Source organism: Anomaloglossus baeobatrachus, chromosome 6 (genome assembly GCF_048569485.1).
Source record: "Anomaloglossus baeobatrachus isolate aAnoBae1 chromosome 6, aAnoBae1.hap1, whole genome shotgun sequence".
NCBI classification, from domain to species: Eukaryota; Metazoa; Chordata; class Amphibia; order Anura; family Aromobatidae; genus Anomaloglossus; species Anomaloglossus baeobatrachus.
Window position 1 is genome coordinate 80,156,616 of NC_134358.1, and position 26,413 is coordinate 80,183,028.

The 26,413-nt window shown below is 44.9% G+C and overlaps 1 protein-coding gene across 1 annotated transcript in view; it reads left to right on the forward strand.

Moving 5' to 3' along the window:
* The window catches only part of CPQ (carboxypeptidase Q), a 718,960-nt gene that overhangs the window by 478,974 nt on the left and 213,573 nt on the right, over positions 1-26,413 (forward strand). The window contains exon 5 of the mRNA XM_075316234.1: positions 25,442-25,553. Coding sequence (XP_075172349.1) covers positions 25,442-25,553 — 112 coding nt within the window. The remainder of the gene's footprint in view (positions 1-25,441; positions 25,554-26,413) is intronic.

A 26,413-nucleotide genomic window follows, 5' to 3' on the forward strand; every position in this document is an offset into this window, starting at 1 on the left:
TGCCATTCAGATGGAACCCTCAACAGAAGATTCCCTATATGGAGGCAAATGGAAACAGTTTGGACTCTCTCTGGCCTATGATCTGGCCGTGCCCTTTTTGTATAGGAATACATAAAAGTACAGACGACCAACGCCTTTGTGCAGATCTTAAAGGCAAGGTACTGCTGAACAGAAGCCACCCAGAGTGCAGAGTAAAGGCCCTGTCACACACAGAGATAAATCTTTGGCAGATCTGTGGTTGCAGTGAAATTGTGGACAATCAGTGCCAGGTTTGTGGCTGTGTACAAATGGAACAATATGTCCATGATTTCACTGCAACCACAGATCTGCTAAAGATTTATCTCTGTGTGTGACGGGGCCTTTACTCTGCTGCCTCATTAGTGAATGGATCTGTTGGGGTTTGATCTGATTCATTAATTTTGTAGATTTAGATGGAAACTCCAATATAAGCGCTCAGAGTAGAGCACAGGATAAATGTGCACTGTTCCAAAATGTTGTGTAACCCAAAATGCCACCAGTAAAAGATTCTACTCATCTCACAAATAAACAAGTTCCCACTCAGGTTCCTCAACTGTTAACATAGCCCATGCTTTGTTTTATATTAATCAAGTCAAATTTGGTGACATGGTCCTCATCATTTCTCTATATGTTTTCTTGAGGATCACGCCTACTTGGCTAACAGGACTAGATTTCCAAGAAAGAAGTGGCCATATCTCAGGAATGGAGAGGCGCAGTAGCAACAATGGTTTGTGCTTTTGCAATATTTGTGAGTAATGTCACCAATTATGACATCATAGACCATAAAACATGCAGCAACACAGTCCTAGAGAATTGTTTTTCTCCATATTACCAGTAGTTTGTTTTTTTTCCAAATTGGTACATGGATGATGTAAGGAATTATTCTTGCTCAAGACGTTCTTTTCATTAAACAGACTTCTATTGTACATAAGAACTTATTAAAATGCATAATTTTATATCTTGAAACACAATAATTGACAGCGCTTTCTGAGGTCTCATTTCCTCACCGCGGGTGCTCCACCGGTAACCTCTGAGAAGTACTTGTCTTCTTCAGCTTGCAACTTTGCCCATTAGTATAATTATTTTGACATGCTTGTTATTGCTTTGTGAACTTTTGCATCTCATACTTATTGCATTTATGTTACTTTTTGCTTTCTACCCTGATCTACTGAAAGGTAACTAATGTTACTCTAGATTATAATTGCTATTTATTTGCTGCTGTGTATGACACACTTAGCCCAGGATTGCAAGAGGACACTGCACCGCTGGCACCATCCATGTGCTATGTTACAGTATTTGCTTCCTTTGCTTTCTTAATGGAATGGTTCCTCCTGGACAATGTTCTAATTTTATGAGGAGATCAGCCTTAGGGATGTGCGAACCCGAATTGTCAAGTTCGGGATTCGTACCCAACACGGACTTTTAAAAAACTCAATGTTCGAGTTCAGAGTTCTGGTGCATTACGTATGCCGACCTCTCAAGTGAGCATTGGGTGCTCGAGAACGCTCGGTGCTTGGCCCGGTGCGAGCTGCTTCCAGTCTCTGAACAGCTTGCACTGGGGGTAACAACAACATGTTTGAATGCTGTGTCAAAAAAATAAATAACGCCATCCTCTATACCCTAGAAATAAATGTTTATGACTGGCTTTATGTGGGCGTAGAGACGAAATGCCCAACCATTGACTTCCAATATGTTTCGGGCTTCGGGATCAAGTTCAGGTCAAGTCCGGATCCAGAACTGAATTTCATGTAAAGTCTGGCGAACCCGAACTTCCACAGAAACGCTCATCTCTAATCAGCATCTCCTGAAATATGTAACAATATTGACAGCATGTTAGGGCATAAAGGGATAGCGCAAAGCATATTAATAGTGTATAAAGGGATAGCGCACCAAGAATAGGCACAAAATGGAACTTATTTTATTTTATTTTTTTCTTCCCTTATATAGGAGAACAAATATTCTACCGCAAGGTCAAATATAGCAACATTTCAGGTAATATACCCATTGTCAATCTAGAGTGGGCTATGTGTGGAATGTCCTTCTTGGACGAAAAAAGGAAAAATACACTTGTACCTGTTTATGAAGGGATTGAATCGCTGGAAACCAGAGAGACATTGCTATTATCTATGGAACAAGAGACTAAAGGCCGCTTTACACGCAGCGACATCGGTAAAGCGATGTCGTTGGGGTCACGGGATTCGTGACGCACATCCGGCCTCGTTAGCAATGTCGTTGCGTGTGACACCTACGTGAGATCGAAAATCGTCGCAAGCACGTGCAAAATCGTTAGTCGTTGACATGCTCCCCTATTCCCAATTATCATTGCTGCTGCAGGTACGATGTTGTTCGTCGTTCCTGCGGCAGCACACATCGCTACGTGTGACACTGCAGGAACGAGGAAGCTCACCTTACCTGCGGCCGCTGGCAATGAGGAAGGAAGGAGGTGGGCGGGATGTTCGGCCCGCTCATCTCCGCCCCTCCGCTTCGATTGGGTGGCCGCTTAGTGACGTTGCTCTGATGCCGAACGAACCGCCCCCTTAGAAAGGAGGCGGTTCGCCAGTCACAGCGACGTCGCTAGGCAGGTAAGTAGTGTGACGGGTCCGCGCGATTTTGTGCGCCACGGGCAGCGATGTGCCCGTGACGCACAAATTATGTGGGCGGCTGCGCACGCTAGCGATCTCGCTAGCGAGATCGCAGCGTGTAAAGCGGCCTTAAGTAGTATAAAAATTGAATGTGCCACTGCTTTGTGTACCACTGGGTACCATAATAGTAATTTCCACATTATCTCTCTTGTTCCCAGTGATTCCATCCTTTCATATATGGGTGGGTACAAGAGGATTTTTCCTTTTTTCATCCAAGAAGGACATTCCCCACATCTGCTACTCTAGTCTGATGAAGGGTACGTTACGCGAAACAATGCTATACTTCAAGTTGCAGTTTAATAACTTTTTTTGGACATGAATTAAAATTGTAAAAAAAAATTTATGCTTTTTATTTGTGTTTATCCTTCGCACCACGTCCTATTCCTTTATTCCTATTAAGTTTATGACGAATTAGAGACAAATGTGGTTTGCTATAATGCAATAATCACCCAGTCTCTTCTTTGCAACATAAATTAGAGGTTGATTGGTAACCCATCTTTTGCCCTTGGCAGCAGGCTGCTGAGCGGGCTTTACACACTGCGATATCGGTCCCGATATCGCTAGTGTGGGTACCCGCCCCCATCTGTTGCGCGATACGGGCAAATCACTGCCCGTGCCACACAACATCGCCCAGACCCGTCACACGTACTTACCTGCCCGGCGACTTCGCTGTGACCGGCGAACCGCCTCCTTTCTAAGGGGGCGGTCCGTGCGGCGTCACAGCGACGTCACTGAGCGGCCGCCCAATAGCAGCGGAGGGGCGGAGCTAAGCGGGACGCAACATCCCGCCCACCTCCTTCCTTCCGCATAGCGGCCGGGAGGCAGGTAAGGAGAGCTTTCTCGTTCCTGCGGTGTCACACGGAGCGATGTGTGCTGCCGCAGGAACGAGGAACAACCTCGTTACTGCTGCAGTAACGATTTTTGAGAATGGACCCCCATGTCACTGATGAGCGATTTTGCACGTTTTTGCAACGATGCAAAATCGCTCATCGGTATCACACGCAACGGCATCGCTAATGCGGCCGGATGTGCGTCACCAATTCCGTGACCCCAACGAGTTCGCATTAGCGATGTCGTAGCGTGTAAAGCCCCCTTAAGTGTTGTTCACAGCTAGTTTTTCCTTTAGGGTTCATACAGATGTCAAGTTTTCTCGGCTAGAACTCGTACCTATTGTCATCTATGGAGCTCTTCACATGTCTTTGTATTTTTGTGGACCTATTGTTCAAACTCAGCAATGCCAGTCAAGTCTATGGGGTTATTTGTGCCCACCTTGCCACCTAATATTCAGACTAAATGCATGCTCCTCCTAGCTAAACCCCTAGACAAAAACAATCATATCTAAAAGGCCGTGTCGGAATTTGAACAGAGCTGTGTGTGAAAGGTGTTGGCAGACTGCTCATTTGGGAAGCTAAGCTAGCCCCTTCTCTATTACGGCTAATATATGGATAGAGAAGGGGGATAACTTAAAGGGAATTTGTCAGCAGGTTTTTGCTATGTAGCTGAAGTCAACATGCTGCAAGGGCTAACACATAGAATGCAGGGATGCCTGTCTTGTCACAATCCCATCTGTTGTTTATTTGCTATGTTTGTTTAAGCAGCAGGACCCTTATCATTGCTTGGACTACAAAGTCACCTGCTTGAACTCATAGAAATAAAATTCACCAGAAATAAAGCCACCAGCCAATAAATGATCAAATAATGGCAAATGCACACGCAAGATGCAAACGGCCCCCCATGATAAAGGTTGGAATTGCACAGGTGAAGAATACCAATAAAACAACTACCCACCGCCTAATATGTTAGGAGGGGGTGGTTGCTGGCATTAAAACTGCACACTAATAGAATCTAATATAGGGCGTCAGTCACAGAGGTACGTGCAATGCACAGCTGAAGTCAACATACTGCAAGGGCTAACACAGAGAATGCAGGGATGCCTGTCTTGTCACAATCCAATCTGTTGTTTATTTGCTATGTTTGTTTAAGCAGCAGGACTCTTAACATTGCTTGGACTACAAAGTCACCCGCTTGGCAGTCTGGCATGCCCCCTCCTCTTATTGACTCCTCTATGTCAATGTACAATCTCTATATAAAGCCTGGTGAGGGTGGGAAAGCTCTCTGGATTCTGCTACATCACTAAAGCTAAAAATGCTGATTGCGTCATAAAGGCTGCACCCAGTAATCTAGGTGATACATAGTTGGATTCAAGATCTCTTTGTCTATATCATGCTGCTCTCAGATGAAGTAGCAAAAACCTGCTGACAGATTCCCTTTAATTAGTAAAATGAGTAGTTAGCCAGTCTATATGCTCAGATGTGTCGGAAGATGGCCTTTTGGGACATGACTTAAGGTTGGGACACTTTTTGGGCATAAAACATGTTAGGAAGTCACATAATTTACAGCGTTGAGCACATTTAACTACATTTTTATTTAGCTAGGAAATCTCTTTAAAGTGTTGCTACATTATCTTGTAACCCTATAGCTTTTCTATCCACAGACAATGGATCCTTTGTCGTTTACCTATGTAAGCACGCGGTTAGTAGGGGGCCACGCTGCCCCCCTGCTGTTACATTACTTGCATTGTTAATCATATTCGCTCTGTTTGCGGATTTACAGCTGTACGCTGAGTGCGCCTGTGTTACACAAATAACAATAATCCTCTAAAAAGCTACATGCGGAAAGAATCAACCCGCTGATGCTTGGTGTTCTGGATTACATACATGAAGTTCTTACACAAATAATATCACAGAACAACCAGAGCTCAAACATTTAGCTCAGCAAAATATAATGTATGGCTGCTCTCAAGGGTTGATTATAATTATAGACCTAGAGACGGGAGGCGACACAAATGTATAAAGACACACAAAGCCTCTCACTATTCATACAAAATAATGACAATTTATACCAGTGTTGGTTTTTTTTACTTTTCAATTTATAGGTGATTTTTTTGTATTTTAAAGTATAAATAGTTATTAGATAAATCGATAAAGATCCATCAGTTTTTTTACCCGCAGTTTGGAGTGATGCCTCTGATATATTTTTGGATCGATGGTAGAAGCTGGAATTTGTGTTTATCTCCTTCATTGACAGCTGGATGAGCTGAGGATACCCAGTAGAGGTAAGGGGGCTTTACACGCTACGATATCGTTAATGTTTTATCGTCGGGGTCACGTCGTTAGTGACGCACATCCGGCGTCATTAAAGTTATCGCAGCGTGTGACACTTTTGTGCAACCTAAAACGATCGCAAAAGCGGCCAAAATCGTTTGCCACGGAGAGGTCGTCCTAAAACCAAAAATCGTTTAACGCTCATTAGCGATGTTGTTCCTCGTTCCTGCGGCAGCACACATCGCTATGTGTAACACCGCAGGAGCGAGGAACATCTCCTTACCTGCCTCCACTGGCAATACGGAAGGAAGAAGGTGGGCGGGATGTTTACGTCCCGCTCATCTCCGCCCCTCCGCTTCTATTGGACGGCTACCATGTGACGTGTCGCTGTGACGCCGCACGTCCTGCCCTGTTAGAAAGGAGGCGGATCGCCGAACAGAGCGACGTCGCAGGGCAGGTAAGTCCGTGTGACGGGGTGCGCGATTTTGTGCGCGACGGGCAGCGATATGCCCGTGTTGCACAAACAAAGGGGGCGGGTACGCACACTAGCGATATCGGCAATGATATCGTAGCGTGTAAAGCCCCCTTTAGGCTTAGTCAGTGAAGATAGTGTACATGGTGGGCCATATGTATGGATACACCTTGGGTGGGCCATAAGTATGGATACACCCTACCATTTGTGGCATATTAGTACATAAGAGGGGCAAAACACCGTCCGGGTGAAGTCCATGGTGGCCATCTGCAAAGCTGCTATATTGAATTCAACTTTACTTTTTTTTTTATCAGGGTGTATCCATACTTATGGCCCACCTTAGATGTATCCATACTTCTTCCTTCAACTCTACTTTCCATTAATATGCTTAAATACAACACTCTGTGAACAGCCAGCTTCTTTAGCAATGACCTTTTGTGGCTTACCCTCCTTGTGAAGGGTGTCAATGCCTGCCTTCTGGACATGTCAAGTCAGCAGTCTTCCCCATGATTGTGTAGCCTACTGAACCAGACTAAGGTGGGCTTTACACGCTGCAACATCGCTAGCATCGGCTAGCGATGTCCAGCGCGATAGCACATGCCCCCATTGTACATGCGATATATGGTGTTTGCTGCCGTAGCAAACATTATCGCTACGGCAGCTTCACACGCACATACCTGGTCGGCGACGTCGCTGTGACTGCCGAACAATCCCTCCTTCAAGGGGGAGGTGCGTTCAGCATCACAGCGACGTCACCAAACGGCCGGCCAATAGAAGCGGAGGGGTGGAGATGAGCGGGACGTAACATCCCGCCCACCTCCTTCCTTCTGCATTGTCGGTGGAGGCAGGTAAGGAGATGTTTGTTGTTCCTGTGGTGTCACACACAGCGATGTGTGGTGCTGCAGGAACGACAAACAACATCGTACCGGCAGCAGTAGCGATATTATGAAAAGGAACGATGTGTCACCAATCAACGATTTTTGACGGTTTTGCGATCGGTGATCGTCGCTCTTAGGGTTTACACGTTGCGATGTCAGTAACGGTGCTAGATGTGTGTCACTAACGACGTGACCCCGACGATATATCGTTACCGATGTCGCAACGTGTAAAGCCCGCCTTAGGGACTATTTTAAAAGCTTAGGAAGCCTTTGCAGGTGTTTTCTATAATTATTATAATTTTCTGAGATAATGACTTTTGGGTTTTCATTGGCTGTAAGCCATAATCATCAACATTAACAGAAATAAATACTTGAAATAGATCACTCTGTGTGTAATGACTTTATATAATATATGCATTTCCCTTTTTGTTTTGAATTACTGAAATAATTATTTTTTTTTTTGAGTATATTCTAATTTATTGAGATGCACTTGTATTTGCAGTCCGGCTTTTCAAAGTATGCCGCTTTGCCTGTGTCTGAGTCATGCTGCCCGTGGTTTGGGCAGTATTAGGCCCATTTCAGATGTCCGTGTTTAACCAGGTGCAAGCCACATGTACTGGTATGGTCATCCGTGTGTCATACGTGTGACGTCCGTTTTACTAAAACCAGCCAAGATGCAGCAAACAACTGGGGGCTGATATTATTAGGGTGGGATGGGCCGTGGTTATTTGGCCCTTTCCAGCCCAACAATAGCAGCCCGCAGCCACCCCAGAAGTGGCGCATCCATTAGATGTGCCAATTCTGGGACTGGACCCGGCTCTTCCCATTACCCTGGTGCAGTGTCAAACAGGGTAATATGTGTGGGGTTGATGCCAGCTCCAGCTGGCATCAAGGCCTGGTATTATTAATGGGTGGTGACTAGCAGACACCCCAATTACTAACCCAGTAGTAGAAAGGAGAATAAAAAGGTTTATTTTAACAAAAAACCACTGACTCCAGCCCTCGTTCACAACTTATTTGTTTTTAAAAATAAAAAAAAAAACATCCGCCCTAAACCATGGTGAGGTCCCACGACGTTCCCCAGAAGCAAACCTGAAAAGACATAAAATAGAAAATTATTCAATAAATAAAAACAAGAGACACTCTCTTTTCCAATTTATGTCCCTGTCAAAGCCCTAATCCTGGTCCGCCGTAATCCAATTAGATGAGTCCCACGTCGATCCCATACTGCTGGCACATTCAATGGAGAACCGAAGTTCCCTATTGACTGTGAGAGCAGCCCCTGCAGACACACACACACACTGCTGTGTATGCTTCCCTGCGGTGACCTGGACCTCATAAGGTTAGCCCAGGCCACCGTAGGGGCGCCCTCAGCAGTGTGTGTGTGGCCGCGGCAGTGATGTCACTGGTTAATCGGAGTTCCCAATGAACTCTGATGAACCCAGGAAGTCACTGTCACTACACCTGCGATAGTGCGGGTGTCATGGGGGTGTCATCAGGAGGTCACCCGAGTTCCTTTTGAAATCCGATGACCTCCTGACATCACTGCACTTACATACTGCTGTATACTCACCTGTCCCCGGCGCTGATGTCCCAGGCGGTGATGCTGCAATCAGGTCCTGAGTGCAGTGCATATGCAATGAGCATAATGAGCGGGGTTGGAAGCAAGCAACAGCAGCTAGGAAGATAGCAGGGTTGGAAGCAGGTGAGTGTAGAAATTAATTTTATTTCAAAGACACGTTTTCTCCGGTGCATAACACACTGATGTCACATGGATCACATCAGTGTGCGGGCCATGTGACACCAGTGCAGCTGGAGGAAAAACTGACATGTCTCCGTGTGTGCGTGTGGGGCCACACAGTACATGTGAAAACACGGCCGTGTGAGTAACACCATAGAATAACATGGGTATGTGTGGCATTTGTGTTAAAAACGGATGTCACACGTACCTGAAATACTGACGTCTGAAAATGGCCTTAAGGCTGCTTTATACCTTACAATTTCGCATACGATCTCGTATGCGATGTGACACGCCCCCATCGTATCCCGTCACACATACTTACCTTCCATACGACCTCGCTGTGGGCGGCGAACATCCACTTTTTGGAGTGGGAGGGATGTTCGGTGTAACCACGACGTCAGGCGGCAGCCGGCCAATAGAAGCGGAGGGGCGGAGCTGAGCGGGAAGTTAACATCCCGCCCACCTCCTTCCTTCCGCATTGCCGGCGGGAGCAGCGGGACGCAGGTAAGCTGAGTTCATCGTTCCCGGGGTGTCACACACAGCGATGTGTGGTACCTCGGGAACATTGAACAACCTCATGTTCAATTTTTAATAATTGAACGACGTGCGTGCGATCAACGTTTTAACGTTCAATTGCAATTGCACGGAGGTTTCACGCGCTACAATGTAACTAACGATGCCGGATGTGCGTCACTTACAACGTGACCCCACCGACACATCGTTAGATAAATTGTAGCGTGTAAAGCCCGCTTTACTCTAATTACGTGTTCTCTTTAATGGACCATTTAGGGTCAAATAGAGAAAGAGCCGGGTCAAAAATCACATACACTTATTGGGAAGGTCTGATCCACTGAATGCTTTGTGGCTGACTGCAAGGCTCCATACCCACAAACAGCTTTTGGTGAGTTTTTTTTTATATAGTTTTAGCTATAATAAATGCTTAATAAAAGTGTACTACCAAATAGCAGTTTCCCAAATTATAAGTATTGCAGGTCTATATGTCATTAACAGTCTATTTATTGCACATATAAAGAATCAAATCCTGTACAGGGATCTGATTGCTGCCATAGTAACCCTGGGTTGTCATCATACCGACCCTGGGTTACTGAGCTATGGAGATCTTCACACACCATGCTGTATGCACGGTATGTGAGGCAAAGTGCTGTGATATAATCCACTATAGTCATAAAGAATTGCATGCGATTATAGCAACAAAATCTGCAAGGAAAAAGAATCAGCATGTGCAAAGCAAGTCACGATTCTCATAGACTTTGCTGGGATGCTATTTCCTTGCTTTTATTGATTTAAAATAAGCAAGAAAAAAAATGCATAAAAAAGTGTAAAAAAAAAAAGGCAACGTGGGCACAAAGCCTTATGTGCAGATTTGCTTAAAGCTTGCTTTACACACTTCAATAGATCTTTCAATCCGTCGTCGGGGTCAAGTTGTAAGTGACGCACATCCGGCATCGTTCGTGACGTATTTGCGTGTGAAACCTACATGCGATCAAGATTGAACGAAAATACGGTGATCGCATACACGTCGTTTATTCCTCATACATTGGACGTTTGGTAGTACGAAACTAGTCAATTGTAACGTGTGACATCCATCATACGATTTTGGTGTCTGATGCTATGTGCGCAGGTGTGCGCTCTGCACCGCAGCTTAAAAAAGGCCTGCTTCAGAGCGCAGCTGAAAAGCTGCGTTCTGAAGCGCCTCACAATGTCTGTCAATCACTAATCTCTGTCAGTCCGTCACTATCTCTGTCCCTCTCTCTCTGTCCATGTCAGTCTATCCCTCTTACCCCCTCTCTCATACTCACCGATCCCCGGCGCGGCGCTGCACGGCATTCACACTGCTCTGGCGGATTTTACTGTTTTGAAAAAGCCGGCCGCCCATTAAACAATCTCGTATTCCCTGCTTACCCCGCCCACCGGCGCCTATGATTGGTTACAGTGAGACACGCCCCCCACGCTGAGTGACAGGTGTCACACTGCACCCAATCACAGCAGCCGGTGGGCGTGTCTATACTGTGTAGTGAAATAAATAATTAAATAATTAAAAAAAACGGCCTACGGTCCCCCCTAATTTTAAAACCAGCCAGATAAAGCCATACGGCTGAAGGCTGGTATTCTCAGGATGGGGAGCTCCACGTTATGGGGAGCCCCCCAGCCTAACAATATCAGTCAGCAGCCGCCCAGAATTGCCGCATGCATTAGATGCGACAGTTCTGGGACTGTACCCGGCTCTTCCCGATTTGCCCTGGTGCGTTGGCAAATCGGGGTAATAAGGAGTTATTGATAGCCCATAGCTGCCAATAAGTCCTAGATTAATCATGTCAGGCGTCTATGAGACACCCTCCATGATTAATCTGTAAATTACAGTAAATAAACACACACACCCGAAAAAATCCTTTATTAGAAATAAAAAACACACACATATACCCTGGTTCACCACTTTAATCAGCCCCAAAAAGCCCTCCTTGTCCGGCGTACTCCAGGATGGTCCAGCGTCGCATCCAGCGCTGCTGCATGGAGGTGACCGGAGCTGCAGCAGACACAGCCGCTCCGGTCACCTCCATACAGCAACTGAAGACAGCCGCGCGATCAGCTGAACTGTCACTGAGGTTACCCGCTGTCACTGGATCCAGCGGTGGATGCAGCGGTGGCCGCGGGTAACCTCAGTGACAGCTCAGCTGATCGCGCTACTCACCGCCGCTCCAGTCAGCAACTGAGGTGAGTAGCGCGATCAGCTGAGCTGTCACTGAGGTTACCCGCGGCCACCGCTGCATCCACCGCTGGATCCAGTGACAGCGGGTAACCTCAGTGACAGCTCAGCTGATCACGCGGCTGTCTTCATTTGCTGTGTGGAGGTGACCGGAGCGGCTGTGTCTGCTGCAGCTCCGGTCACCTCCATGCAGCAGCGCTGGATGCGACGCTGGACCATCCTGGATTCCGCCGGACAAGGAGGGCTTTTTGGGGCTGATTAAAGTGGTGAACCAGGGAATGTGTTTGTGTTTTTTATTTCTAATAAAGGATTTTTTCGTGTGTGTGTGTTTATTTACTGTAATTTACAGATTAATCATGGAAGGTGTCTCATAGACGCCTGACATGATTAATCTAGGACTTATTGGCAGCTATGGGCTGCCAATAACTCCTTATTACCCCGATTTGCCAATGCACCAGGGCAAATCGGGAAGAGCCGGGTACAGTCCCAGAACTGTTGCATCTAATGCATGCGGCAATTCTGGGCGGCTGTTGGCTGATATTGTTAGGCTGGGGGGCTCCCCATAACGTGGAGCTCCCCATCCTGAGAATACCAGCCTTCAGCCGTATGGCTTTATCTGGCTGGTTTTAAAATTAGGGGGGACCGCAGGCCGTTTTTTTTAATTATTTAATTATTTATTTCACTACACAGTATAGACACGCCCACCGGCTGCTGTGATTGGGTGCAGTGTGACACCTGTCACTCAGCGTGGGGGGCGTGTCTCACTGTAACCAATCATAGGCGCCGGTGGGCGGGGTAAGCAGGGAATACGAGATTGTTTAATGGGCGGCCGGCTTTTTCAAAACAGTAAAAGCCGCCGGAGCAGTGTGAACGCCGTGCAGAGCCGGGGATCGGTAAGTATATGAGAGAGGGCTGCTCACTTCAGTTACTCAGGAGTTTAGCGGTCACCGGTGAGTCCTTCACAGGTGACCGCTAATCAGGACGCGACACAGACAGAGCCGCAGCATGAAAATGAAGTCGGGTGAGGTTCACCCGAGTTCATTCTGACAGTGCGGCTCTGTCTGTGTCTGCTGTCATCTGCCATTCAGCTCTGCTACATGGCTGTCTGTGTCTGCTGTCAGCGGCCATGTAGCAGAGCTGAACGGCAGATGACATAGTAAAAACGCATCCCTACATTACACACGCTTGGCAAGTCAATAAATAAAAAAAAAAAAAAGGTGCCCAATGCATACGTCACAGAACACATGATCTAAAGGATCGCACACAAAATTGATCAATTTAACATAGACTACTAACGCTCGTGTGACAGCAAATGAACGACCTACGTGCAATCTCATTCAATCGCATATGCGACCTGGGCGTGTCACATCGCATACGAGATCGCACACCTAATTGTAAGGTGTAAAGCTGGCTTTAGATGCAGGAAAACCCATAGGTAAAAAACACATATAACCAGCACATAAGTATATCAGTTATGCTTTGTTAATTAAAGTCAAACATCAAGTAACATCAAAGGCAAAGTAGCATTATTTATGGAATGATATACAGAAGGAAGACAAAAAGGCGCAGAATCAGAAGCCCATAAAAAAGCATGTAAAATAACACACGCAAAAACACAATAAAACAATGCTAGTAGCTTAATAGGTGAAGAAATTCTGCAACATCAAAAAACCTATTATTTTTTGGTGCTTTTAAAAACCATGACGTTACTGGGTTCATTAACTCATTTCATCAGATGTAATGATGTGACCAGTGATAGAACTGATATAAATTCATAGCGGGCAGAGCAGATATTAAATACGTCGTCTTAGCGCAGATGCTTCTGCCTTTACATAAAGTCGTTTTAATGGAACTGTTGAAAATCATTTTGCATTATACTTGATGAAAAGGTAATAGGTGAGCCCTGTCATCTTATCGGGAAAGGAATTCTTTAAGATCACAGAAAGATAGAGGCTTCCTCTGAAATAAGACAAAAATGTGTAATTTGAAATAACTTGTAAGATGCATCTCCATGGTCCGAGAACACAAGAAATGGCAGATTGTGATGTGTCGGTAAATTAGTTGTGAATTATTCACCTGTGTAAAAGGTTAAAAAAAAGAAGAACTGTTGAGATACGCTCAGGACTGGCCAGCAGAAATATACAGACAGTTTGAGATTAAAAGAGTATTTTAAACATGCAATTCAAAGTGACACTCCAGCCGTAAACTAATTATTATTTCTAAGTCAGTCCATATAGGTAATAATTACTTTCTATTTATTGGCCGCATGGCCCTTTTCTGCTCAGTTTCATTAAGAGGTGTCATCTGCTGACTACAGTTTATCTACAGTGTCTACAGGGGATCTAAGGTAGTCTGAGACACACCCCTTGCCCATTATTAGTTCAAGCTGCAGTTCTCTTCTTCGCCTCCCCCTGCAGCTCTGCCTAATCGTACTGGCTGCTATATATATGTTACACACCTGTTCAGGATCCGGGCTTTAATTTCCTCACCCCGGTCCGCTAAACTCTGTTGTGCTCCACGTCAGGCTTTGCAGATGGCCCAGCATGATCCAATGTGATCATCTGCTTGGACCTTCATAAGGCTCACCAAGACACAAACTTGTATCTTGGTATTAAGACTTTTGTGTTCCTGAGTCCTGTCTGTGGCTTCATGGTCCTCTGTTACCTGTATGCGGTTTCCAGGACATCTGCTACCTTTCTGCAGTCTTCATGACCTCTGCTAGAAATATCAAAAAACTGACCCGCACATCCAACAAATGTGAACAGGTGCTAACTGAAAAAACATAGTAACTATAAATGCAAACAGTTGCACACTGAAAAAAGCCAAAAATGTACTAGGAAAAATATGGCACTGCATTACTGCAAAAGAGAGATATTTAGTTTATGTATTGGCCAATGCATGTAAGCCCGGAAACCAAACGGCAAGGTATGACCTCTGCTGTCTGTCTGAGGTCTCCAAGACATCTACTACCTGTCTGCGGTCTTCAGTACCCCTGCTACCTGTCTGCGGTATGAAGGACCTCTGCTACCTGTTCACAGTCTCCAGGACCTTTGCTACCTGTCTGTGGTCTCCAAGATGCCTCCTGTCTGCCTGCTACTTCCAGATCCTCTGGTACCTGTCTGCGGTATCAAAGACCTATGCTACCTGACAGCGGTCTCCAGGACCTCTGCTACCTGACTGCGGTATCTATTATGTCTCCTTTCTGCCTTCGGCTTTCAGGTCCTCTGCTACTTGTTCCCAGTTTCCTGTCTACCTGCGGTCTCCAGAACCTCTGCTACCTATATCTCCCACTAGCCTTACCTGACTGCTGCATCAATGCTCATGCCTCATGTACCCTCCCAGAACTTTTTCTCGGAGGATATAACTCACCAGGTGAGCGTAAACAGTACATGAGTAAGGATCCTATCTGATCCAAAACGCGTCATCTGCTCTTGTTTTAAACAACATTTGATCCATGGAATTTTAATCATGTGAAATAAAGCTTCCAATTTTATTGTTTCGGGACTACTGGATCTTTCTATTGAATCTATGGATTGTGCCTTCAGGTGACCAGCTGGACTTCATTCCGTGCATTCTCTTTCTCATACCAGGACCTGCATTTGTTTGTGGAGTGGCTGATGAGTACTTTTTTCTCTTTAATGAAGATCTGCACCCGAAAATAAGCCCTAGTGCATTTTTTTCAAAGTAGAAAAGAATATAAGCCCTGTCTGATTTTCAGGGAAACACGGTAGTCTTCTAGTGATAATCTCCAGCTTGTTAAACAGTTAAGGCGGCGTTACACGCTATGAAAAATCTGACGATATGTCGTCAGGGTCACGGTTTTCGTGCCGCACTTCCGTCATCGTTAGCGACGTCGTTGCGTGCAACCTACGTGCGACTCCAAACGATCGCAAATTGGGTGAAAATCGTTGATCGTTGACACGTCGTTCAGTTTCAAGATATTGTTCGTCGTTTGGAACGCAGCAGACATATTGCTACGTTTGACACCCTGCCAACGACGAACAACATCCACACGACCGCCTTGGTCAAACAATATATTGCTCAACGATGTAGCGTCGTTTGTGAAATGTGTACGTGTGACTGCTATAAAACGACCTATGAGCGATCTCGGCAAATCATAACAACGATCTGGGCGTGTCACATTGCTAACGAGATCGCTAGCGTGTGTGTAAAGCAGCCTTAATTCTACAAAAAATGTAGCAAGCAGCACAGTAAGTAACACATCACTAGATTCAGGGTCTCTGCCCCTACACCATGCTGTTCTCAAATTAGGTAGCGATAATCTGGTGAAGAATTCTATAAATTCGTAAACTCTATTATGGTCATTTTACCTTTAAAAGCCAATTAAGAACTTTCTCTATAATAAGACAACCTCTTTATAAAATGTTGCACCGTTCGAAAAGCGACTGTGATATTCACCTTTAGTACATCGTTATCATCAAGAAATGGAGAAAATGTTGTTTGGAGCCGCTGTTTTACACTTTAGTAATGACCTTCAATGGCCTCTTTTCCTATTACTAATCCTGTGGTTTTCCCTGGGCCTCTGGGAACAGCTTTGACTCTGTACACAGATAAACAGAGCAGGTACAAACCACCACTCATGGTGCCGCGCATTCCTTCTAGTGACGAGAAGACGCCTTCACCAGCCTCTGAAGCATGTCGGTGTTTAGTTAATGCACAGAGAGGCCTTCGTTTTTTTTGGGGGGGAATGAAATGTTCTAAAAAGACACAACTGTGTTCTTCATCACTGAAGTCGTTGGATTGTTGCCAGAGTTAAAAGAGAGAGCGAAAAACAGAGGCGCCAGTATTGATGGCAGCAGAGGATTCATAAAGGTTGCTGCCTCTCGAAAACAGTTATGGAAGGAGCTTGTTTGTGCGCTCAGTCTGGAGCCACCTTTTGATGATTCTGTAGTGGTTTTGGCGTCAGGAGCCGTGAATCCTGGTTTGTCTGATTGCCCGTGAAATGAGTAAGGCAACGTGAAGTCATCTGCCGCTGCTTTGTCTCAGAGGACAAGACTCACAATTTTTTTATATAATGCTTCGTATAACTAAAAAGCAATGCTGAGAAGTGACTGTCGCGTTTCGCCATCTTTCTTTTCTTACTAGATGAAACAACAGCTGCAGTGATGTAATAATTCACATGTAACGTCCTCCAGTGCGGCTGAAAGGTAGACTTTAATTAGTCACATTGAATTAGCTGTAAAGTGAAACATTTTGAATCTCGTTCTCTGTCATCTTAATGACTATTTTCCCAACTTGCTTAGATTTACTACTTCCATATATCTGAGCATTAAACCATAAATGTGCAAAATATGTAAATTTTCTCACAGTCATAACTAACGTGTTTTGGGGTTTTTTTTTGGTTGTAGCAAGTTGATACAGTATTTCTGCGTATTAGATCTTAAAGGGATTGTTCAAGATCACTCAAAAGCTACACACATCAAAAACGATAAAATAATATATGCTCACTCTTTTACTTGCCACTGTTCCAGCATTGCGCTCCCGTTGCTTTTTTTCTGGTCTTCTTTTCACCTTGACTAAAGATGTCTTGTCTCATTTTCCGTACTTAAGGGTGCTTTACACGCTGCGACATCGCTACCGATATATCGTCGGGGTCACGTCGGTAGTGACGCATATCCGGCGCCGGTAGCGTCATCGCAGCATGTGACAGCAAGGAGCGACTATCAACGATCGAAAAATCGTTCAAAATCGGTGATCGTTCACACGTCACTCATTTCCTTAATATCGCTGCTGCTGCAGGTACGATGTTGTTTGTCATTCCTGCAGCACCACACATCACTATGTGTGACACCGCAGGAACAACGAACATCTCCTTACCTACGTCCACCGGCAATGTGGAAGGAAGGAGGTGGGCGGGATGTTACATGGGCTCATCTCTGCCCCTCCGCTTCTATTTGCCAACCGCTTAGTGACGCCGCAGTGACGTCGCTATGACGCCGAACGCACCTCCCCCTTGAGGGAGGGATTGTTCGGCGGTCACAGCGACGTCGCTGACAAGGTATGTGCGTGTGACGCTGCTGTAGCAATAATGTTCGCTACGGCAGCAAGCACCAAATGTCTCACGAACGACGGGGGCGGGTGCTATCGCGCTCGACATCGCTAGTGATGTCGCAGCGTGTAAAGCACCCTTTACAGCTATTCACTGACTGTATAAAATGGAGGCATGAATACATGTCATGAGTGTATCTCACTCGGGGAGACCACAGTTAAATTTGGTGTCAGAAAGTCACAGTGCCTTGCCGCTGGCAGGTTCACTACTGTTATTTGATAACATCTCCTTGCTTGTGGTCCTGTAAGGGTTAAGCAACCTTTCCTGCCTGGCTGTGGGCTGTAGCACCCAATCTCAGATGATGTGGCTCTATGGGATCACTCCCCTTCGCTATTAAAGTCATGTGATCTGATCACATGAAGCCTGTGATAGAAACTGAATCCCTCATTTCTGTGTGGTCCACTTTGGAAGGAGCCTGCTCTGGACAAAGTTTGTCGTGTCGTGTGCAGCAGTGGTCTTTGCTGCACTGAAGCCGCCCGGAGTGTCTTTTCCTTGCATATCTATTTCCCCTGTTTGTATTCCTAGCCTCGCATTTCTGTTTTGTAGTGACGAGTATAGTGATCTCATTGGCCTACTCACTAACCAGGTTCAGTGTAGGGCTAGCTGAGGGTCTAAGGTATCCGGCTCGGTGATAGGATGCAAGAACCTGTATAGGGATGCTAGGGAGCTTAGGAGTCAGCTTGAGTTGAGTTCCGGAGGTGTCCTCTCACCCCTCTCCCTAGTTGTAGGGATCTCTGTTGTATCGTGACCCCTGTGTTCCCTGTGTGTTGTAAAATCTTCTGGGGGTTTACTAGGTTCTAGGTAAACCTTACTAGTCAAGTGCGTGACAATACACTGGGGACACGGTCAGCGACAACGACAAGTAAAATATATATATATATATATATATATATATATATATATATTTATTAAAATCAACTTGGGAATCTTCTTTAAATGGGTTGTTTCACAAAGTCATCTCTTTTTTTTCTGAATGCCTGCCATGTAATTCAAGGGAACCTTTCAGGTCCCCTATACTGTTCAACCCAGCAGAATTCATGGCTGTACGCCTAAATTCCCTGCCTATCCAGCCATGTATAACGCTATTTACTAATATGAATGTTTCAAAAAACAACTTAAAAATCTCGCTGTTCTTATGCTAATTAGGCCTGTGACTAGTTGGAGGGGGCCTTAGTTCCCCTGACTGGTCGGCCCTTTTTCCATGTTATCGCACCTCTGTGGGAAGCTCCTAAGCCGGCTCACGTACATGTCTTCTGAACCTCCGGTCATGCCCAGTGCGACTAATGAAGCAGGGAAGTGTACACCCGGCTTCAGAGGCGCACTGATGTGGCTAAAATGAGCTGTGTGCATGCACAAGATTTCCAGGAGCTGTAGTGATGCCGGCTCATAAAATTAATGTTATCATGCCCACAGAGTTGTAATAACATGGAGAAAGGGCCAACTCGTCAGGGGTTCTAACACCCTTGCAACTAGTTACAGGCCTAATAAGCATAGGGACAACGAGGTTTCTAAGTAGTTTTTTGAAACATTCATATTAGTGAATAGCATTATACAGGTCTGGTTAGGAAGGGAATTTGGGCATACAGGTATCTGCTGGGTTAGAGGGCATTGGGAACCTGACAGGTTACCTTTAAATAGTTCTGTAGTGATTATATCCTCCAGCAAAAACAGCCGCTTGCCAGGGGGACCGGTGGCCAGAGCCACAACAATCAGCTAATCTCCAGAACACTTCTAATCTGAAATGTGATTAAATAACCCCTTAATATGACTAAATTCACAATATTAAAAATTTGATATCAGTAGACTAATTTTTTTTTAAGTCTCCAATAATTATTTGGCCTTTATCGTACTGTCGAACACTGGATTTGATTGTAAATCTGTTTTAAAGGGGTTGTCCATTACTCGGATAACTCCTTCTCATTCTGAGTGCTTGTCCCGTTAAAATAACAACACTTATACTCACCTCCGTTAGCGGCGCTATTCCAGTGGTGTTGGCACTCTTTCTCTTGGGACCTACATGACATTGTTATGTCACTGTAGTCCTGCGCCCAATCAGTGATAGCTTCTCTCTCCTCACTTTCAGATACATCACACATCAATAGGAAGTGATTGTCCAGCCACAGTTCTGACTTCGTCTTGATGTTCGATTCGTCTGAAGGCGGAGAGAGTGAAGCAGGCGCTGATGAGGCGCAGGGTTCATGTGACGTAACAACTTCATGTGAGCCCCGGGAGAATGAGTGCCGACACAACTGGAACGGCGCAGGCACCAGAGGTGAGTATAAATGTTATTTTAATGGGGGCAAACATGGGGATCGAGAAGGGGTTATCCGAGTAGTGGACAACCCTTTAAGGCCCCCATACACATTAGAGTAACATCAGCTGAAGCCATAAATATTGCATGGTTGGTCCAATAGTCTAATGTGTTTGGGGTACCTGACAGATGATGTCGGGGAACATATCCAATTTGGGACTGCAGATCCTTTTATTCTGCAAGAGATAAGACACCATGAGGAATGTCTGATAGTGCCGCTCTTATAGAGAACACAGTAGTGACCGGTAGAGTGAGTTATCTTGTGTATGGGCAAGACAGTCAAGATAATTGCCGACCAAACATCGCCAATGTATGGAAGGAGAGTGGTCCAGAGTATGTCTTCAGACAAATCTGAGAAATCAGATGTAATTACAGTGAAAAACACTAAAAATGTTACAAATTGTTCTTTTATTGAGTGCAATATTGATTAAAATCTTACTTTTCAATGGGGATGTACTCATTTTTACTGTTAGTGGAGGACTAGTCATTAGACTCTGGATATTCCAGATCTGGAGCCCTGTGAAAATGAATTATATATTTACTTTACATGTATTTCCGAATGATATCACATATACCACAACATGGTGCATAAACTATATTTCCTCACATCTAGTTAAAAAGCCACAGAATCCTCTCTCTTCCTATAACATTACTGATCTGTAAAATGCGGAAATAAGTAATAAATGTAAATTCATACATCTGTACTTAGTTGTAATTTGGACATTAGTGGAAAACCAGTATTAGCCTTGTCTTATATACAAAAATTATTAAGCAGGGTAAATATACAGTGGCAAAACAAGTTTCTACACTCATTTGTGCAGAACAGACCTTTAATTGAAAATTCTGAGACACGGATGCTTCAAGCTATGGACCGAAGCCAGAATAAACTATTTCCAAATTGATACAAAGAGGCAACTCAGTCTGTGAGGAGAACTTCAGTCATGAAGCAAAATGGTTCATGTAGATCAGAAGTCTGAGACGGTCTGACCAATGTGTTTGCCATGTGTAATGTCGGTTAGATTAGTCGGTTGTCTCTTTCTTATATTAGATCTCTATAGTTCTACCAAAGGGAAGAAGCCCTCTTTATTCTGGAAGGATTTGCAAGTTTGGGGCAATTTATTTTTGTTAAGCTCATTTGGTGAGGTGGGTCCTCCAAGCCCAGGTCCGTGTGGGCACATTGGCCACAGGCGCCGTTGCAGTAGACGAGTGAAGCATGCAATACACGGCTGAGGGACTAGAAACTGCAGGTAAACAGGAGACCATTAGCAGAGGTCCTGGAAGCTGTAGGCAAACAATACGGTGAGTTACTAGAAACTGCAGGCAGGAGACGTACTGGAGACTACAGACAGGCAGCTGACAAACTAGAAAACACAGGCAGGAGACGTCCTGGAGACTGGAGATGGGCAGTTGACAAACTGGATAGCACACTCAGGCAGTAGACGTCCTGCAGACCACAGACAGGTAGGTAAGATACTGGAAACCACAGGAGGGCAGCAAATGTCTTGGAGAGTGCAGACATGTTGTTGAGATACTGGAAACCACAAGCAAGCAGTAGTAGTCCTGGAGACTGCAGACAAGTACTGAGCAAGTGAAGGTGCACAAAGTAACTAAGAGTCTTGGGAATATTGAAGTCTTAACTCCAAGGTGCAGGTGTGTGTCTTGGTGAACCATTCATAGGCCCAAGTGAGTAATCACATGGGATAATGCCAGGCCATTTGCCAAGTCCAACGTGTAGCACAACAGAGTTTAGCGAGCTGCGTTGAGGGAAGTAAAAGACAGATCTTGGCCAGGTGCATAACAATATTTGTTAGAATGATAACTTGGAGATAAGATACACACAAGATGTCCTGCTCTGCTGCCATGACCAGCCATGATCAACTGGAATCTAGCAAGCTGTAATTCCACTGCAGTGCCAAATACAGAAGGGAGAAAGCATTATATCAAGTTTCCAAGAAAAAAAATACTTAAGGCAGGAAATGTGAGAACTTAAAAAATAACTTGTACTTAAGTGATCATTCATCCTTTGCTTGACTTTGTTTATTATTGTTCTACAGTGAAGATTTGTCGATGTATAATATGAAATCCATAGGTACCAAAATAAGCATATACTTGCCCTAGACCTGACTCTCATTTTGTCCCTGCCTGAGAGCGGAGGTTGACAACCTTAGATCATGTTATGGCACCCCCACTTGTTGATGCCTGTCATTCACTGAGTGTTCTTAACTACATCCTGCTCTATACACCAAGTGTAAGGCGGACATCATAGGTGCGATGTCGGTGGGGTCAAATCGAAAGTGACGCACATCCGGCGTCGCAGTCGATATCGTAGTGTGTAAATCCTTTTTGATATGATTAACGAGCGCAAAAGCGTCGTTATCGTATCATCGGTGTAGGGTCCGACATTTCCATTATTTGGCAGCAGCGTCAGGTACGATGTTGTTCTTCGTTCCTGCGGCAGCACACATCGCTGTGTGAGAAGCCGCAGGAGCGAGGAACATCCCCTACCTGCGTCACCGTGTCTCACGCCGGCTCTGCGGAAGGAAGGAGGGGGGCGGGATGTTTACGTCCCGCTCATCTTCGCCCCTCCGCTTCTATTGGCCTCCTGCCGTGTGACGTCGTTGTGACGCCGCACGACCCGCCCCCTTAGGAAGGAGGCGGTTCGCCGGCCAGAGCAAAGTCGCAGGGCAGGTGAGTGCATGTGAAGCTGCCGTAGCGATAATATTCGCTACGGCAGCAATCACAAGATATCGCAGATGCGACGGGGGCGGGGACTATTGCTGCAGCGTCGGTAACACATTGTTGCCGATATAGCAATGTGCAAAGTACCCCTTACACAATAACAACAATAAAACTAAATTAAATGCACAGAGGCCTAGAACGTGGAAGCACAGTCATACAGGAATGATGGAATAAAAGAAATCAATAAAAATAACAGAAAATATGGAAAGCATCCCAGACCTAAATGAAAGAAAATAGGAAATAACTTGGAAGGGATTCACACAAACAAACTGCAGGAAACAGCGATAGCAATGTCTCAGTAAGAAAACCTTAAAGGGAACCTGCCACCGGATGTTTATAATACTTACCTAACAGTTGATGCGGAGCAGACTGGTCAGATGGGCGTCTTCGTTCTCCGGGTCCACGCCTCCTCTTTCGGGCCTTTTTTGTCTTACTTTTTCTGAAGCAAGTGTGGATGACGCATTCTACGTCATCTACACTAGCCGACATTGAGGTCCTGGGCAGGCGCACTACAATACTTTGATCTGCCCTACTCAAGGCAGATAAAAGTGGGCCTGTGCAGGACCTCAATGTCCGCTTGTGTGTATAACGGAGCATGCGTCATCCACACTAGTTTTAGAAGGAGGACAAAGATGGCCGAAAGAGGAGGCGCGGACCTGGAGAACGGAGAAGCCCATCCAACCAGTCTGCTCTGCACTGACCGTTAAGTGAGTATTATGAACATCCGGTGACAGGTTCCCTTTAGCCGAGGGACTGGGACTCCACACAAGCATCCATCCAAAATATAGCCAGAACTGAGACATGTGAGCAGTGAGTATAAATAGAACCTCCCAAAATGTGATTGAGAAAACCAAGCGAGAAAATACACACACCTGAATAGAAGTGAAGGCAGAGAATAAAAAAAAAAGACGAGGTTCAGGCTTTGCTCCAGTCAAGAGGGAAACCAACCAACAAACAGAGATCACCGGTTTGATTCCTGGAGTGGAGCCATGACATATTATCAGGCTATTGAGTATTTTTTTTTTTTAACTGGTTTGGGTTTCCTAAAATGCCAGGCAGGTAAAAGAAGTGGGTAGACCATTCTTTAGGGAATCTACTTGGAAAATGATCCATTATAATAGATGTCCATAATAAAGGGGGCTTTACACGCTATGATATCGTTAATGATTTATCGTCGGGGTCAGGTTGTTTGTGACGCACATCCGGCGTCATTAACGATATCGCAGTGTGTGACACTTATGTGGGACCTAAAATGATCGCAAAAGCGGGCAAAATCGTTTGCCGCGGAGAGGTCGTCCTAAAACAAAAAATCGTTCTCTTCTAATTAGCGATGTTGTTTCTCGTTCCTGCGGCAGCACACATCGCTGTGTGTGACACTGCAGGAGTGAGGAACATCTCCTCACCTGCCTCCACTGCCAATGCGGAAGGAAGGAGGTGGGCGGGATGTTTACATCCTGCTCATCTCCGACCCTCCGCTTCTATTTGACGGCTGCCGTGTGACGTCGCTGTGATGCTGCACGAACCGCCCCCTTAGAAAGGAGGCGGATCACCGGCCAGAGCGACGTAGCAGAACAGGTAAGTCCGTGTGATGGGAGTAAGCGAGGTTGTGTGCGACGGGCAGCGATTTGCCCGTGTCGCACAACCGACGGGGGCTGGTACGATCGCTTGCAATCTCGCTAAAGAGATCACAGCGTGTAAAGCCCTCTTAAGTCTTAAAATAAGCCCAGAAAACTCCTGGGGGTCTTTTAGAGCATTTTGCATACAATGCTGCCTAAGAAAAATGTTTGTGTTTTGCTCATTGCTTAATGGCCTTAAAAGAAAATCGCCCCAAAATTGCTACTAAAATGCATAAAGCTGCCCTAAAAGTGCTTTAGAAGAGGCCAAAATTTTTTTTACAAACCACTTTGGGAAATGCCCAAAAATGGTGTAAAATATGATTTAGACAAAAATCACCGGCATTTCTTAAAATAATTTCCTCTTGAAAACATCTCTGATTTCATCCACCTGGAAAAAACATTGTGTGCACATTTATGGCTGGCTGGGGCTTACCTCGGCAGAATTTGTGTTTAATAGAGGCTCCAGGGTGGCTCCAAAGTGAAAAAGGGTTGGCTGAGATAAGACAGGTTCAAACATTATTTAAATTGATAACCAAGATTTAACCTTACTGTACTGTATATTCGTAGAAAAGAGTCATAAATGCAAAGTGTGAGTTTTGGACCTGCTCGTCTTGGCGATGCAGTAAGACAAAACGCAAACTCATTTCAGAATGTAGCCTCCAACATATTTTAAGCCAATTCACTTTCTTCGACCAAAAGATCTGCTACCTAAGGAATTAACGATATGTAGCTGCATCTCCCAAAATAGGTCACTTTCTTCTGGTGAAGAATAGACGTTATTTCATGATCTCATGAAGCTCCTCGTTGAAATTTTGTATCCAAATGTCTTTCACAGCCCTATTAGGAATTACACCCACATTGAGACACTTAGTTTCCGGCTCTTGCAATATCTGTTCCCATTCCAGAATGAACATGTCATCCCGTTATGAAACAGCCACACACTTTTCCTGCCAGGAATCTTGTACAGCGCATTGTAAGGTATCCAAAGATAATGATAGATTCAGCTATTACATTCATGTTTGCTCTGATTTTTCTACATGGAACAGACGGGTTTTGCCGAAAATAACCAATGAAGACATAAGTGAAATTTGTACAATATTTTGATATATTTACTCCTCGTCGTAGGTGGTGATTGTCAGTGGACATCTGGACAGCTGGGATGTTGGGCAAGGAGCCATGGATGATGGTGGTGGAGCCTTTATCTCCTGGGAAGCGCTGTCCCTCATTAAAGAGCTTGGTAAATATTTATAAATGGAGTCATCTACCCTGAATTTAGCTTTATAGCTGCTGATAGAAATGACTTTGGTTCTTCGGTTTTTACTGTTCCTGTTCTCACATTTCCTTATTGATCTCATGAGAATCTTGTGATGATACCATGGTTGACCCTTGTACAAATTTAGATCAGTGTCTTGTTGTAAACCATACGGGAAAAAAAACCCCATATGTTCATTTTGTACATTCTCCTCTCCTATCCGTGTTCTACAGATGCGTTCACCTTCACCTTTCCATGAATTTCGAGAAGGACTCCAGTTTTATCCCAATATAAATTCAATACATGATTGCAACATGCAGGTAACACATTCAACATGGAGGAGTCACTTCACAACCAGAGAGTGTCAACATATAGCATAAACATCTCCCAACAGAATAGCAAAATATTGTTTTTCTTTAAACCTGGTTAATTATCTCAGGGTACCTTGAAACAAGAGCAAAAGAACACATCTGTATGTTATTGGAATGTCCTGTCCTTTGCACAAGGAACGTAAGTATCCCTAGTACAAAACTATAACCTGCGGCCACCACCAGGATTCCTTATATAAAACATTCTAGAGTACTGTACAGTGTGTCTACCCATATCCTGTCCACCGCCATTAACTTGAGAACAGCGGCAGCTATAGGCATAGAAGTGGTGTCTAGGTATAGTAAAGTAGCCATGCGCTACACAATGAAACCACCTATAGCGCCACCTGGTGGAAAACAACGGAGTTAGCATTTTTATCTTGAAAACAGAACGAAATAGAAAAAAAGTGAATTAGAGAATTGTAGGGCATCATCAATTCACTACGAATCGACACCTTGCATACAGAAATGCTATGA